A 17,485-nucleotide genomic window follows, 5' to 3' on the forward strand; every position below is an offset into this window, starting at 1 on the left:
AAATCTAGAAGACTTAGGTAAGACTTTAGCCCTGCTTACAGAGGACACGACCCTTTTTCCACAACTAAACTACTAGGAGAGGCTAAGCTACACAAAATCTAGCAGTCAAGGGAAAATGCAGTCCAGCTGATTGATTAAGACTAAAGTCGGACAACTTTATGAGGAAATTTAGAACGTAAGTGAAACAAAACAAAAAAAACCCCACAAAAAACAAAAACAGTCACTTTAACCATAAGAAATGGTCAGCCACCAGGACTGGAATCTCATTGACCCTACTGGCAGATATCACTACTACCAGGAATACAGTTGCTAGAGATTGCTTGCTACACCAGAGGTTCTCAAACTAGGGGTCGGGACTCCTCAGGGGATCGCAAGGTTATTTCATCAGGGGGGAATCATGAGCTGTCAGACTCCACCTCAAACCCTGCTTTGCCTCCAGTATTTATAATGGTGTTATAAATTAAAAAGACATTTGTATATATTTAAGGGGTGGTCACACCCAGAGGCTTACTATGTGAAAGGGGTCACCAGCACAAAAGTTTGAGAACCACTGTGCTACAGCATCTTATTATGTTTGTGACTTGCAGAATTTGTGGCCCTCCCAGAGAGCAATTCAAACCCAGATTTGTTAAGGCACCATTGTAGCATGATCCACACAGGCAGCTTTAGGGATTTTATGCTGCTCAGACGAAAGATCTTAGTGTTGGGAGCTAAACTGGATGCTCTAGTGAAGTGGCTCTCAATCTCTTCTATACTGGTACCCACTTTTCCATAGCAGAACTCCCCCATTCTGGAACTCTGCTTCCATTTAGCAGTTTGGGTTGGGCAAGGGGAACCCAACCGCCAGATACCAATGGATGATCCCCAGGTTAAGAACCCAGGCACCCAAGCTGGAAGTCCACGTACCAGAACTAACATGTCCAATTGGGAGTTCATTCAACTAGAGCCTTGTCCTACCTATTCTGGATGACTTTTCAAAGTAAGGGTATTGGAGAGAATACATACAGCAATCTTTTATCCAGACCAGAAGTAGTATGTGTCATGAAAAAAAAAATTCCTTTAGACAGACAATTTATACCCTGGGGAATCCAGATATACAGAGAATCTTTGTTCTTTCATGAACGGATACGGAGTAAATTTTCATAATCCACAAGTCATTTAAAATATTGCCAGAGCACATCTGACTATTTCAAAAGCTTATTTAATCTGTCTAATTTGTAGACTTTGCACTACTGCCTAATGCATCTTTCCAATGTCAATGAGACTTGGAGGAGGATTTGACCTGGAGTGTATTCAGATAGTATGTATGGCATTTTAAAAGGTGTTTGGTCATCCAAGTCTACTGACTACTGAAATTAAATAGTCTTGACAGGTATCTGGGCAGTTGGCCACACTTACAGTATATAAAATATTAAGTACCAGTGCAGAATTCAAATCAGTTTTCAACTAACTGGAAATTCATGTGAATTAGGTTTGAAGTTGTATCAAATCAGAAGTGTGTGCCAAACCTACACAGTATTTGTTATGCAAACAGATATTTTAGAATCTGTTTGATGAGAAGAATCCCTCTTTGCTTGCCCTATGACTCCCCTCCTCCCCTGTGTAAATAAGCCTATATACAGGATGAATAGAAATTTGCAGCATGCACAATAGGCATGTGGCAATTCTCCAAAAAGAGAGCTATTTTTGGAGTTTTAAGTACTTACCCCACACGCACCAATATTATGTATCATTTGAAAGCTTATTTTAATCTACATTTAGATGAGGTATGACGTGGAGCTGTCAAGTGGTGCCATAAGCCTGTAGGCAAGGTGAAACAATGGTATCCAAACTGAGAATGTCATTTTTTGCACAATTCTAGAAACACTGCAGTATGACTATGACTACAGTTTTTACTGTTTAAGTTCATTTCAACACCTTAATGTGGTGTTTATTGGTCAGTTACCAAACAACAATGTATGAAAAGATTTTTTATTGGTTTTGCATGAGCAACTATTTTTCCCCAGAAATGATGGTGGTTAGCAAAAAAGACGAACAACATTTTGCAGTATACCAACATGAATTGTTTTCACATCACATTCTTAATTGTAAAAATATCTGAAAAGTGAGTACAATAGTTTTCTATATTTTCAATTGAGATTTGGTGATCAGATCAATCTCACAATGAAGGTTGTGCACCAGCAGCAGTAGCGTGCATGCCCATAGTTTGTACTGCATGTTAATTCATAATGTAATACGTCTCCATTTGTAAGATATTGTACATAAAAATGTAGCATCTACTCTGCCTGATAGAAAGTTTTAATATGTAATTGCCTATGCATGCATATCAGCTTTTGAAATACTCTAGAAACTATCTTTTTAAATTCAGTGACACTTATGCACAGGGTAGTATTAAAGACAATACACTGCTTCATACTTGGATTCAGTCGAAGTGCTGACTAAACAAAAATAGCAATTTTCACACTAACATACTAACTACAGGCCTGTAAGCCTGACTTCAGTATCGGGCAAACAGGTTGAAACTATAATAAAGAACAATATTGTCAGACATATAGATGAACATAATTTGTTGAGGAAGACTCAACATGGTTTTAGTAAAGGGAAATCATGCCTCACCAATCTACTAGAGTTCTTTGAGGGGGTCAACAAGCATGTGTACCAAGCGGATCCAGTGGATATAGCGTACTTAGATTTTCAGAAAGCCTTTGACAAGGTCCCTCATCAACGGCTCTTATGCAAAGTGAGCTGACACGGGATAAGAGGGAAGGTGCTCTCCTGGGTTGGTAACTGGTTAAAATATAGGAAACAAAGATATAAATGGTCAGTTTTCAGACTGGAGACAGGTAAATAGTGGTGTCCCCCCAGGGTTCTGTTCTGGGACCAGTCCTATTCAACATATTCATAAATGATCTTTAAAAAGGGGTAAACAGTGAGGCGGCAAGATTTGCAGATGATACAAAATTACTAAAGATAGTTAAGACCCAGGCAGACTGCGAAGAGCTACAAAAGGATCTCTCAAAACTGGGTGACTGAGAAACAAAAATGGAAGATGAAATTTAAATGTTGATAAATGCAAACTAATGCACATTCAAAAGCATATTCCCAACTATACATATAAGATGATGGGGTCTAAATTAGCTCTTACCACTCAAGAAAGAGATCTTGGAGTCATTGTGGATAGTTCTCTGAAAATATCCAATGTGCAGCAACAATCAAAAAAGTGAACAGAATGCTGGGAATAATTAAGAAGGGGATAGAAAATAGGACAGAAAATATCATGTTGCCTCTATATAAATCCATGGTACACCCACACCTTGAATACTGTGTGCAGATGTGTTCGCTCCATCTCAAAAAAGATATACTGGAATTGGAAAAGGTTCAGAAAAGGGGAAAAAAAATGATTAGGGGTATGGAATGGCTTCCATATGAGGAGAGATTAATAAGACTGGGACTTTTCAGCTTGGAAAAGAGACGACTAAGGGGAAATATGATTGGGGTCTGTAAATCATGACTGGTGTAGAGAAAGTAGATAAGTGTTGTTTACTACTTCTCATAACACAAGAGCTAGGCAGCAGGTTTAAAACAAAAGGAAGTATTTCTTCACACAACGCACAGTCAACCTGTGGAACTCCTTGCCAGAGGATGTGGTGAAGGCCAAGTCCATAACAGGTTTCAAAAAAGAACTAGATAAATTCATGGAGGTTAGGTCCATTAATGGCTATTAGCCAGGATTGGCAGGAATGGTGTCCCTAGCCTCTGTTTGCTAGAAGCTGGGAATGAGCGACAGGGGATGGATCATTTGATGATTACCTGTTCTGTTCATTCCTTTTGGGGCACCTGGCACTGGCCACTGTCAGAAGACAGGATACTGGGCTAGACGGACCTTTGGTCTAACCCAGTAGGGCCATTCTTATGTTCTTATCTAATTTAACACAAATCTGTATACTGTACAATATAAAAAAATTGAGATAGTGGTATCGCATTACTAACAATATACTTTAGGTATTTTACCTCTACAGGAAAGTTACAGAATATGTAGACATGAGGCTACAAAAATCTTAAAGAGAAAAAGACTCCACAAACTTTGAGAAGTATGTTATTTATCAAGAAAAAAATCGAAAGAATGTAAACTTGTCCGAAGCAACCAGGGCTGGGCAGAATTCTGTGGTGCTGGCAGCAAAAGCCAAGAGAGATTAATTGTATTGGTAGTGTCAAGGTTCCTTCCCCACTCTGAACTCTAGGGTACAGATGTAGGGACCTGCATGAGAACCTCTAAGCTTAATTACCAGCTTAGATCTGGTTTTACTGCCACCACCCAAATCCTTTAAGAGTTATTTGGGAAACTCTGTCTACCTTCCCCCCAGACTATCCCCCTCCCAGTAGCCTTGAGAGACTTCTCCACCAAGTTCCTAGTGAACACAGATCCAAACCCTTGGATCTTAAAACAAGGAGAAATCTATCAGGTTCTTAAAAAGAAGGCTTTTAATTAAAGAAAGAAAGGTAAAAATCATCTCTGTAAAATCAGGATGGAAAATAACTTTACAGGGTAATCAGATTCACAAAGCCCAGAGGAACCCCCCCTCTAGCCTTAGGTTCAAAGTTACAGCAAACAGAGGTAAATCCTCTTAGCCAAAAGGAACATTTACAAGTTGAGAAAACAAAGATAAAACTAACACGCCTTGCCTGGCTGTTACTTACAAGTTTGAAATATGAGAGACTGGTTCAGAAAGATTTGGAGCGCAAGGATTGATGTCTGGTCCCTCTTAGTCCCAAGAGCGAACAACCCCCAAAACAAAGAGCACAAACAAAAGCCTTCCCCTCCACCAAGATTTGAAAGTATCTTGTCCCCTTATTGGTCCTTTGGGTCAGGTGTCAGCCAGGTTACCTGAGCTTCTTAACCCTTCACAGGTAAAAGGGTATTGGTGTCTCTGGCCAGGAGGGATTTTATAGTATTGTACACAGGAGGGCTGTTCCGTTCCCTTCCCTTTATAGTTATGACAGGCAGCTACTGGATTAGTTTTCTAGTTTAGATGATGTGCAACCAATACTCTACCACAGGGGCTGCTTTTAGAAATACACAAGCAAGTAGAACATGGCACATGTCAGAGTTGTATTGAACTAAGAAAGAAAACAGACTCTGATCAGAGAGCATTATATGTTCACCTGCTTCTATAGCCACCAGAGCAAGCAGGTCTTCCTGCCATTGGTCCTGTTGCATTGTTTGCTTGAGAAAACAAAAAAAGCTTTATAAAATAGAGAGACAAGGTGGTTGAGAAAATGAAGACCTAAAGAAAAGCACTGTGTAAGCTCACAAGCTTGTCTCTCTCATCAACAGAAACTGGTCCAATAAAAGATATTACCTCACCTTGTCTTTCTAATATCCTGGGACCAACACAACACCACCACCACTTCATAAAATAGAAACATTTGAGAGAGCAACCAATATAAGAAAGGCAACACTTCAAAGATGAGATGACATTGTGCAGAAGACTTAATTTGAGGATGCAGTTTAATCACTCAACATGGCCTTTCTTCCTACTTGAGTATAATTAATCTTGAAGCAAACCATCTAGTTACACTGTAACAATAGTCACTTTATGACACTGAAGAGTCAATGAGCTGATAACATGCAGACAATGATCTTATCTATAAGAAAGTTCTTCTGTCCAAGCTGCTACAAAGGAATAAAACCCTACTTTCCTCTGAGATGTAAAAAACTGCAAGCTATTCCAATAGCAAATTACCGGCAAGTTTAGAAAAAAAGAAAAACCACCACTGTTTCTGCAAATTCATTCCATGCACAGCAAGGACAAAGTGAGTCTACGATTATTTTATGCAGCACAATAAAATTAGCTGATGCTATTCAAGCTGCTAGTAACCTGCAGCAGGAATTTAAGTCATCCAAATGTTTTGTGGATGTTCTTCTGGCAAGTGAGCCTGATGAACAGCTTTCAAATGAACAAATGGCTGGTGCAGTGCAGAAATAAAAGACCCACAGAGACCTGAATTGCTTAAACCTCAATCTAGGCATCAAAAAGGAAAAGTCAGTCACCAAACTCCCACCACAGGAGGAGAGTTTTGAAGAGCATATCAAAAGAGCATCTTGACAAACAACGATTTGGATTTCTTTGCACATAGGTAAACCAGATATTGGATTACCATTGCAACATGGATGGAAAAATATGAATGATGAACTATTTCCTGTATTCTTCAAGGGCCCAATGGCATCTGAGTTTCTACAAGACCTTATTTGTGCCTGTACCAGTCAGGGGTCACTGGATAATCAATTGTGTCTGTAGTTAGAACAATCTTTGCTGCACAGAACTGTGTACATGCCAAGTCAATGAAGACTGTGGTAACCCACACACTTCTGACAGAGTCATGCGGATGAATAAGATGATAGTGATGTTGACTAAAAGTATCACCAGCGCTATTACATTTCAATGATACCTGTACACATGTATTATCAGATTTTGTTTTACCCTTTAGATAGCTGTTGTGATGCTTTGAGGTCCCAAAGAAATCCAGTTTTATGTCTTGAAATAATACAGTCATAAAACTAACAGGAATGAAGGCAAATATTTAAACATACTGATGGTGTCATTGTTTATCCCCATTTCTATGGTAATGGAACATAATCCCTCACATCAAAGTAGACATATAAGGCATTCAAATGATGTATGACTGGTGGGGGAAAATATGTGTAGAGAGGGTACATTAAGTTTACCAAACTGGTGGCAGCTAACGCTCGCCTTCGAGCAGTGGGCATGGTCCACCTAAAGAGAGTAGGGCACCCAGCCAAATTATACTCCCTTACAAATACTTTTTACATGTGAAGGCACAGTAGCAAGACCCTTGCCTCCTCCAAATTCTTCCTTGGAATTGCCTTAGTCCAAAAAGCCTATTAACTCCTGTCCCTCCCAATCCCCATGCAACGATAGGGAGTGTGAGAGAGAGAGACAAGACACATGGCGCTACAGACCAGTGCAAAGCATCCCACTGTCGCATCTCATTTCTCATCTGCTCACTGTCCATTTAGGCCTTATCTACCCAAAAAAAAAAATTGCACCTGTTTAATCAGTGTACAATCTGATTCACCTAAATGCTTGAAGTGGACACTCTTACATTGATTTCACTATAGTTGTTACTTTAACCAGTTTTCCAGCCATTTAAGTAGTCCAAGAATCCCAGTTAGTATTAAATTATTACTTTTTAAATTAAAATGTGTGAAGACTTCACTATTATTCTCATTAGCATAGTGAAGTTTTCTTCAACTAGTTTAGGCACACCATAAAATAAGCTCAATACATTTTTGGAGGGAACACGTATACGCCATTATGGCATTCTCTCTCACCTCTGTCCAACATCAAAACCTTGGGCTGCATATTCCTCTCTGCTGTACACTGCCGCGGGGATGCTCTTCTGCATGCTTTGCCATCATTCTTGAGAACAAAGGGTTCATTACTCCAGTTCCACAGGATTTGGTCTCCATGGCAAGTTCTCCTAGCTAACCAGATGATTTCCACATGGAAGTCTGCTTGGTAGTTACTATTGGTACATTACCTTCACCAGGTAAATTGGGTAGAAACCCTGCTGGTTTTCTGGAATTTATACCCAGCATGATAAAACATTGATTATAGTGAATACAAATTAAAAGGCTGACCACTTACTTCATTCTTAACTTTAGTTGGTGGCATGCATATAGCACCAACCTTCTGAGCTTCTTCAAAAAGGTTATCAACAAAAAATTCACAGCTTTGCTCTGTACCACTAGGAATTTGGTCATCGGTTCCTTGTTTACACACCCTACAAAATAAAAATAAATGAGTTGTGTAGGAGACACATTAAAGGTCACAAGAAATTCCATACCAAAAGGTCTTTTCCTCCCCATATCCCATGTATTCTGTAATTTTGTTAGAAAACAGTAACTAGAACAGCCTTGTGGACCATTTTAATATGCATTGTTCGCTGTACTAGTGTGACGGGTTGGGTCACAGAAACCCCCTTGGGAACTGCCAACTGATGTGCCAAGACTACTTCTGCTCCTGCTTTCCTGCCCTGGCAGCTTAGAACTTCAGTGCCCTGCCTGGTTTGAGCCAGACCCACTAACCTGCTGCAAACCCAGACCCAGGTCTGAACCGCGTCCCTTAACAGCTGTAGGCTTAAACTGAAAGCAGCTTACAGAAATGTTCCTGTCTTCAACACTCAGATGCCCAACTCACAATGGGGTCTAAACCCCAAATAAGTCCGTTTTACCCTGTATAAAGCGTATACAGAGTAAACTCAAATTGTTCGCCCTCTATAACACTGATAGAGAGATGCACAGCTGGTTCCCCCCCCCCAAAGGTATTAATACATACTCTGTGTTAATTAATAAGTAAAAAGTTATTTTATTAAATACAGAAAGTAGGATTTAAGTGGTTCCAAGTACAGTTGAACCCTGTTATGTCGCCGGCCTAGGGGTTTGCCAAAAAGCGTCGAGATAACCGATGATCGAGATAAACCCCTATCCACCCCCCCACCCCTGAACTCCCCTGCCCTCTCTCCAACACCCCCTCCCTGCCCCCTTACCGCGGGGCCTGCACGTGGCTGGATCCGGCGAAGCGGGACGGCGAAGCGGGGGCCGGGGAAGCGGGGGCCGGGCGGGCGGCGAAGCGGGGGCCGGGGAAGCGGGGGCCGGGCGGGCGGCGAAGCGGGGAACCGGGGCCCGGGCGGGCGGCGAACCGCGGGGCTGGGGAAGCGGGGGCCGGGCGGGCGGCGAAGCGGGGACCGGGGAAGCGGGGGCCGGGCGGGCGGCGCAGCGGGGACCCGCGGGGCTGGGGAAGCGGGGCCGGGCGGGCGGCGAAGCGGGGACCGGGGAAGGGCGGGCGGCGAAGCGGGGAACCGCGGGGCTGGGGAAGCGGGGCCGGGCGGGCGGCGAAGCGGGGACCGGGGAAGGGCGGGCGGCGAAGCGGGGAACCGCGGGGCTGGGGAAGCGGGGGCCGGGCGGGCGGCGAAGCGGGGACCGGGGAAGCGGGGGCCGGGCGGGCGGCGAAGCGGGGAACCGCGGGGCTGGGGAAGCGGGGCCGGGCGGGCGGCGAAGCGGGGGCCGGGGGGGGGCGGGCGGCGAAGCGGGGAACCGCGGGGCTGGGGAAGCGGGGCCGGGCGGGCGGCGAAGCGGGGAACCGCGGGGCTGGGGACGCGGGGCCGGGCGGGCGGCGAAGCGGGGACCGGGGACGCGGGGCCGGGCGGGCGGCGAACCGCGGGGACCGGGGAAGCGGGGCCCGGGCGGGCGGCGAACCGCGGGGACCGGGGAAGCGGCGGGGGCGGGCGGCGAACCGCGGGGCTGGGGAGCCGGGCGGCCAGGGACGCGGGGAGCCGGGCGGCCAGGGACGCGGGGAGCCGGGCGGCCAGGGACGCGGGGAGCCGGGCGTCTGGGGAAATGCGCGGCTGGGGAACCGGGGCCAGGGCAGGAGTCGCATGGCCGGGGAGGGATGCGGCAGGAGCCGGGCAGGGCCGCCGCCGGAGTTACAGTCGAACCCATTTATCTCGACCTCGGTTAGTGGCAAATTCGGCGCTCTTCTGTGCTCGAGATATTAGGGTTCGGCGAGATTAAAGAATCGACATAACCGATGAGAAACCGATAAAACAAAGAGGGAGTTTGGCGGTTCCACTTCTAAAACGTCGACTTAATAGGATTGGCAAGTTAACCGAGGTCGAGATAAATGGGTTCGACTGTAGTAACAGACAGAAGTAAATTACCAAGTAAAATAAAATAAAACATGCAAATCTAAGCCTAATACAGTATTAAAACTGAATACAGTTAAAATCTCACCCTCAGAGATGTTTCAATAATTTTTTTTTCCCCACAGACTGGACATCTTCCTTGTCTGGGCACAATCCTTTCCCCTGGTACAGCCCTTGTTCCAGCTCAGATGGTAGCTAGGGGATTTCTCATGAGGGCTGCCCCCTTTGTTCTGTTCCACCCACTTATATATCTTGTGCATAAGGTGGGAATCCTGTGTCCCTCTGGGTTCCCACCCCTCCTTCTCAACGGAAAAACACCAGGTTAAAGATAGATTCCAGCTCAGGTGACATTATCATGTCACCGTAAGACCCTGACTCACAGGAAGGCCTGCCTGCAAACAGAGCTATCCACAGTTAGTTGTCCTGGTTAATGGGAGCCATCAAGGTTCCAAACCACCATTAATGGCCCACACTTTGCATAATTACAACAGACCCTCAGAGTTGTATTTCATATTTCTAGCTTCAGATACAAGAGTGATATATTTATACAAATAGAATGACCACACTCAGTAGATTATAAGCTTTGTAATGATACCTTACAAGAGATCTTTTGCATGAAGCATATTCCAGTTACATTATATTCATATTATTTTATGAAAATATGCTAGAGTGCAACATCACATTCTTTTCATGAAAAGGCTCAGCCTATAGCAGATTCACATTATGCCATTCTTCTGACGTACAAAGGGAATTAAATTCATCCATACTGAAGCTTCTAAATTTGGAATCCAACTCTGTGAGAGGATGTGTTTTCTTCCTGTTACTACAGCAAGTCAGAAAACTTGCATGTCACAGTCAACCCTGCCACTAAGAAAAACATTTGCTGTTGTCTGAGTTAGCTTTCACTGAGCCACTTCTGCAAAAATACATGCATCTTCAGAGATAAAATTCAAAAGTCACTTACAAAACAAAAGATGTCTCTATATCAGTTATTCTCATATTTAATTTTCTGGTTATTTGCCCTTCACCCTCAGATCCCTAAAATCTTCGTGACATTTGTGGTCTTTAGCACTACAATTGATAAACCTGGGTATAGCTGTCTCCCAGTGCTACTCTAGCCTACTGGAAGCCTATATAACAGAAGGCTTTGATATTTTGGAAATGAGCCTGGTGCGAAAGCCTACAAAACATTTTACTATTAAGTACAAATTTCCACCCACAGTGCTACGTACACAGTGTAAAGAAACAGAGTCCTCTTTACTATGTTACCTTTTCATTGACTAGAAACTAGATAGTTCATTCAGAATGATTGACTACTTCTTAGTTTAAGTTCTCAGACAGGATTATGCAGTATTTGACTTCTACGATAAGCATTACTGAGGAGCTCACACAAGTTTATTTAATTTAGCACTTCAAGAAGTATTTCAAACAGTTCAAATAATCCCAACTCTTATACTAAAGAAAACTGAATATATTTTTCCTAAATTGGGACTTCATGTTGGAATGAATGTTCATGAAAAAGTATTGTTCATTTGAATGGCTCAGTATATTAATTAGGTCTGTTTGTATTAACAAGAATCTTCATCGCAGAGTTTGCAGTATGACCAATTTTAGCATAAAAATGTTAGACACAAGATCAACATTTTTAAACGAAGTAAAACAATCTTACTGGTTTAGTGACATCAAGAAAAAGTTAACAATTCCCACCCCCAATCCCTATTTTCACTACATCATTACGATGAATTGTCCCTCTCACCCCTCCCACAAAAGATCAGATGAACTATTAGCATTTATTAAGGCATTTACAGTGTTTTTCCTTAAGACCTTATGCTTTAATAGGCATAAAAACTAGACATCTTCACATATAATGTAAAGGCTTCCAGTGGGTCAAAGTAGAAAGGCAGACAGATTTATGATTTTACTTGTAAGCATAAATGTTCATGCAGCCACTTGGAAAGCTTCCACCCCTATAATTTGTGATTGCAGTTATATGAGAAGTGTTCTGCAAAAGCAATTTCCCTCTTCTAAAAAAAAACTAAAATGTATGTGGAGCAGATGGACAAAGTGAACACAGATCCTCAACACAGTGCTTTTGTTTTTAATTGCAAGTGTTCCTCAGTGCTTTATAATAAAAAGAACTCAGTGATGTGGGATAATAGGAGCAGAAACATTTGCTCTAGCCAGCCGTTAGTTATGGCAGCTTTGTACTTCAAGAGGCAGTGAGAAACAAACCAACAAGAGATGTACTAGCCTAACAAAAAGATTCATAAAATGTCACGGGATTCTATTTCAACTTTCATTCCTGAAGGCAGGAGCCAAATAAAACATGTGCATATCAAACCATAGTCACTAAATCAATAATATTTTTTTCATAAAAGCTACAGAAGGTTTGCTTTATTATTAATTAATAATATGTTGAATTAATAAAGAGATGGTACACGACAGGACAGAACTATACAAAGAAAAAATAAGCACCTACCATTCTTCTTTTAAAGTTTCAATTTTGTCTACATCTTTCATGCTGGTGCTTCCCCTAAATCATGAAAAGAAATTTTTTAAGAAACAGGCAAAATTATTAACACATTTAGCACACTTTTGAAGGCTATAAATTGTTTACAGTTTCTCTATGGTTAAAAGAGATTCTGTGTCGATACTTCACATAAGAAGATTTCAGATTCCTTAGTCTCCAGCTGGTTCTTTGCTTTTCCTGTGGCTTTTAATTTGGTCATGAATATTCATAGCACCCTTTTCAGCTTCAAACATTAGAAGGAGGAAGATTGGGTTATTACATTTTCTCAATGCACTCAATTCCCCCCCCCCCCCCCGGAAAAAAACAACGTGGATGCAAAAATATCCCCTCATTCTTATGCTAATTTAGAAAACAAGTCATCCTCATTTTCACATATTTAGTTGAAACTTGTCTTTCAGATTTTGACAGCAGCGCGCCCTCAGACGGTTGCAGAAAAACATAATGTTGTCGCAGGCATCCTTTGTAACTGTTTATTGCCATCAACGACCTTCAATTTAACAACGTGTATAAGCAAAAGATGCAGTGTCTCATAGACTTTAAGGTCAGAAGGGACCATTATGATCATCTGGTCTGACCTCCTGCACAACGCAGGCCACACAATCTCACCCATCCACTTCTATAACAAACCCCTAACCTATGTCTGAGTTATTGAAGTCCTCAAATTAAGGCTTCCCTGTTCTCCAATAAATTGGTGCAGTGTCCCAGAAACTGGCTACATCAAGTCATGATTCTTGTTGTATATGTGGCAAGAGACTAAATCCTGTATTTTCAAGCACTAAATATACAACAGGATTAGTGTGCTGAGTCAGCAGGACTGAAAAGTACCATATTGTTCTTGTGCTATCTCCTGGTCTCTCCACAAAGAGAGATATTAAGCCACAAAAACAAAATAAAAACTAAAGCTCTGACATGCCAATAGTAGCAGAAAAATTCCTAGCAAGGTTGGAACCACATTTAAGGGCCTGATCCTGCAAAGTGCTGGACACCACCTTGTTGAAAGGGCTCAACCACCTTGCAGGATCAGGTTCCAAAGCACCACACTGTGCATAGGTATTTCGGAATAGAGAACAGTTAACACCACTCCCAATACTTCCCAAACAGCCAGGCAAAACCAGGAAGAGTTAGGATCAGTGTTCCTCCCCTAACTTACTATCTAATAAGCCCCCAAAAGAAGTGTAAGAGAATAAAAACCAATCTTGGCCAAAAATACATAATCTTATTTACTTAGCCAAATAAATATTTATGCTAAACAGGATATTAATTTTCTCATCTTTACATATACCGGTAAAACCCCTAAAAACAACAAAGAAGTTTATAACAGTAATGCAGATACACCCTAAAAAATATCAATACTACTATAATAAGTTTCTAAATGTATTTACTCTTTTCTTTAACTGGTTAGAGTATGCAATATTTCTTGTATCGGTCAAAAGACTACAGTTAGTGTCCCTCTAACACCGCATATAAAATGTCCTTGCTCCATTTTACAGTGCTGTAATAGTACATATATTAGCAAAGCCACGCTTTTATATAAAGGTTTGTTTACATATTTGACCTACCTAAAAAAAATCTGCATTTTTAAAATATTTGCATTATTAAAAACAAGGTAAATTTACTTCTATAAATATTCAACTTGAAGTTGAATATGTATAGAATATTCATATATTCAATATTCAAGTCTAGAACCCATGTAATTTTACAGTAATGAAAAAATGAAGTTAAAATGTAATCAGAATTATTATAAAACACATGACAGGCAGAAGCAAGTCTTCAAAACTAAGTTTTTACTCTACTAAAGAGGCAGTACACAAACTTATCCAGCTGCGAAAGACACAGACTGGGCACATAGAGCTGCTGAGGAAGGGTCACACAGACCTGGGTTCAGAAGGGCTAGTGGGGGAGAGATAGACTGGGGCAGGGGCACAGGAGCTAGCTGGTGACAGCATTGAGCCATTGGCTCAATGGGAATGGGGGTGCAGGGCATGAGGATGGGAGAGGCAGGGTAGGAGCAGAGAGCCACATGGGGATGGAGCGTGGCTGAGTGGGGGCAGGGCCACATGGGGATGGGAGAGGATAGGTGGCTGGGGGGGGCAGGGACACATAGGAACAGGGGAGGACGGGGTAGCTGAGTGTGGGTGCAAAGATACACGGGGACAGGCAAATGTTCCTTGATTGAATGGAGAGGCTAGGGGCCAGGCTTCCCAGGTCTGCATGGGCCAGGCTTCCCAGGTCTGCATGGGCCAGGCTTCCCAATTCCCTAACAATCCCTCCCCACCCAAAAAAAATGTTCCATAATTCTCCCTCCCACACCCAACAACCCTCTCCAGGTTCATTCCCAGGCTCCTTCCCAGCAATTACTTCCATCTTCCTCAGCTCCTCCGTTAGCCCTGATTCCACAAAGCCTCTTCACTGCTTCTGAGGGGTGTGGGAAATCTGTTTCTGTATTGTAGTTTAAATGAATTATTACTCAAAGTCCTCTATTAATATGCCTAGTAAGGAATCTATTTGTCAAAGAACATTTACTGAATCTTTTTTGTTGTCTTTATGGTTACAGACATACTTGCTGACAGGTATTTTGAAATAAACTACCAAAAGAATTGAAACTGGTGTGATTATATTGTGTTATTTTGACAAATAAAATATGCAGAATTTTAAAATAATATGCACAGAATTCATTTTTTTGGCACAGAATTCCCCCGGGAGCCTACTAAAGACAAATCAATCCAATTCACACAAATAATTTCACTCAGAGTCAAACTTTTGTTGGACATTTCTAGCTATCACTCAAAACTATATACTATAAATTTACCTTTAGTTTCACAAAAATGTGCACTTACACTTTAAAAACTTTTCAGCCATCAAAACATGCACATCTGTGTAATCATACCTGTAAGTCATATCTTTCCTTCCTCATCCTGTTTCCTCGTGTACATTACATTCTCACATGTCTCTCAAGTCCATCATTTAGACTCCAACCATGAGACTGAGGCCTCAAACTATAAATTCGTTGGAACATGGACCTGTCATATGCATTCTTGTGGGTACAAAATTTCTAATAAAAACTGTTTCTCAGTTATAACTGTTAACCTCCCACAAATTAAGTTTCAAGTGAGGAAAACAGTTAGATCCAACCTCACTGCTTCTCTTGTTTCAAAGGACAGCTACATTAGCACACCCATATTTGGAGTGCAGGGAGTAGATACACTGAATTCCCCCCCCCCCCCCCGTTAGGAGGAGGAAGTGACAGAGCCATGAGAGGAAGAGCCTACTACAGATATTAAAATGGATTATAAATACTTTGGAACAGGGACTAATCATTTACTATTTGTATTATCATAGCACTTAGAACCCTAGTCATGGACCAGGACCTCATTGTGCTAGGTACTGTACAAACACAGATAAGACCATCCCCGACCCAAAGAGTACAAGGAAACAGACAAGTGCCTTATTCCCTCCCCCCTTTAAAAAAAATAAAAAACCCCACACACTACCAGAAAATATTTTCAGTTTTTGTTTTTCCCCACTCCATTCTTGCCCAAGGAGAATATTTTTGTTTTCTAAAACAGAAATGTTGATGATTTAAAAAAAAAAACCCCACACCACCAAGTCTCAACCAAAACTGTTATCTTCCACATCTTCATTACGGTCAAGAAGTCACTGTGCTGAAGAGTTTTGATCAGCTCCAGTTAAAGTGACATTAAGCAATATCATAAGCCATAAATTATCCAAATATACAGCAAGCTACCCTAACCTTTGAGCATATAAACCTATAATCTTAACAAGATCACATACCCACTATCTGAACTGTCAAATGCAAAAAGGATAAAATTCCAGACTCCTTAAATGCATGTTGCCATCCATTTGGGTGATGTGGCAGCCATGCAAACCTCCAATGTACTGCATCCACTGCCAGGACCTTGCCCTAACTCAAAGCAGACTTGTTTTCTGCAATAACTGACAACCACAGCTCTGCCAGACTCTTTTTAATGACCGATTTGTAGTGTCCTATTGACATTTAGCAAAGCTACGCCTGGTATACCACCCAGCACTCACTTCGAGAGAATGCAAGTAACAGCACAGGAAATATTATCAGGCTTGCGTACGCTGCCTTATTTTATTTCCAACTACTCAGGTCTCCAAGAATAACCGACGACGCCACCTTACCATGCAGAGCAACAAAGCCAAGGGGAAGGAAGGACAGACCTGTTCATCACATGCTCTGACACGCCACAATCACACACACTTTCAAAGCAGAAGGGCGGTCAGTTAAATAATCCCTGAGGCGGGGGCCGGGTGTCAATGAGCAGCAAGAAACAAGACACCACGCTGGTGTTATATCCGAGACCCTAGGTCTCTCCCTGGCTTGGGGCTGCACCGCTTTCTAACGCTCACACTTGCAAGGAGGGAAGGATTTTGCTCTGTGCGCGTCGCTGAGATTCAGCTGCAAAACTCCCAGGGCTCTCCCCGCCCCTCTCTCCTGCCGGCAGGAGGTCCCCGCCTTTGCGAGGCTGCCCCCGTAGGGGCAGACACTGCAAACTCGACACAAAGTGCAGTTACGTTTCCCAGCAGGCAAAACTCACGGTGCCCATTCAATCCCCCTCCCCCGGCGGCACCTGCACACGCCTCCGGGCAGGGATTACCGCCCCTCCTGCCCTGCCCAGCCCAGCCCAGCCCAGCCCGCCGTTCCAGCCTGCGCCACACCGAAGCCAGCAGCTCACCCCTGTGTAGCGCAGCCGCTACCCCGCTCCGCCCGCGGCCCCCGCTCACCTGGCGCCGCCGCAGCCCGCAGGGCGGGCGCTACAATGTATCAAACCCCCACGTTCCACACACGCTCCCGCCGGCCCAGCCAGCAGGGCCGGGGCGCCCCCTTCCTTCCGCCCACTCGGGGGCGGGGCCGAGAGGAGCAGGGGCGGGGCCCGCAGAGCCCGCTTACCTCACGTGACCTGCTCTTTGTCCTCCATGGGGCTAGAGCTGCCTCAGCTGTGGAGCAGTCCCGGCCTTGGCCCTATTGGTTGGGTTCCGGGAGGAGGGCAGGCGCGGGGCTGGGACGCAACCCTGAGGCTGTTTTTGTTCCTCGTCTGCAGTATTATCTTAGTATGGGGTTACTGGAGGCCTCTGATTAATCCCTACGTGGGGCATACAGAAAGGGGTTGTGAGACTTAATTCCTGATTATAAAGCACTCGGATCCCCTGGAATATATCATTTACACACATATAGCAAGCACTTGC

General features: G+C 43.2%; 1 protein-coding gene across 3 annotated transcripts in view; it reads right to left on the minus strand.

Moving 5' to 3' along the window:
* Window positions 1–17,221, minus strand: part of UBXN2A (UBX domain protein 2A) — a 28,765-nt gene extending 11,544 nt beyond the window's left edge. Inside the window, exons 1-3 of one of the 3 annotated variants that reach the window (XM_045008396.1) lie at window positions 17,190–17,221; window positions 12,206–12,259; window positions 7,671–7,806 (exon numbers count right to left, since the gene is read on the minus strand). In XM_045008396.1, coding sequence (XP_044864331.1) covers window positions 7,671–7,806; window positions 12,206–12,246 — 177 coding nt within the window. In that variant the 5' untranslated portion in view covers window positions 12,247–12,259; window positions 17,190–17,221. Of the gene's footprint in view, window positions 1–7,670; window positions 7,807–12,205; window positions 12,260–15,143; window positions 15,170–17,023; window positions 17,089–17,189 lie in introns of those variants that run through there. The other 2 variants (XM_045008395.1, XM_045008394.1) reach the window with 2 other exon arrangements.
* Window positions 17,222–17,485: the final 264 nt, after the last annotated feature.

This window comes from Mauremys mutica, chromosome 3 (genome assembly GCF_020497125.1).
Source record: "Mauremys mutica isolate MM-2020 ecotype Southern chromosome 3, ASM2049712v1, whole genome shotgun sequence".
Lineage (NCBI taxonomy): Eukaryota > Metazoa > Chordata > Testudines > Geoemydidae > Mauremys > Mauremys mutica.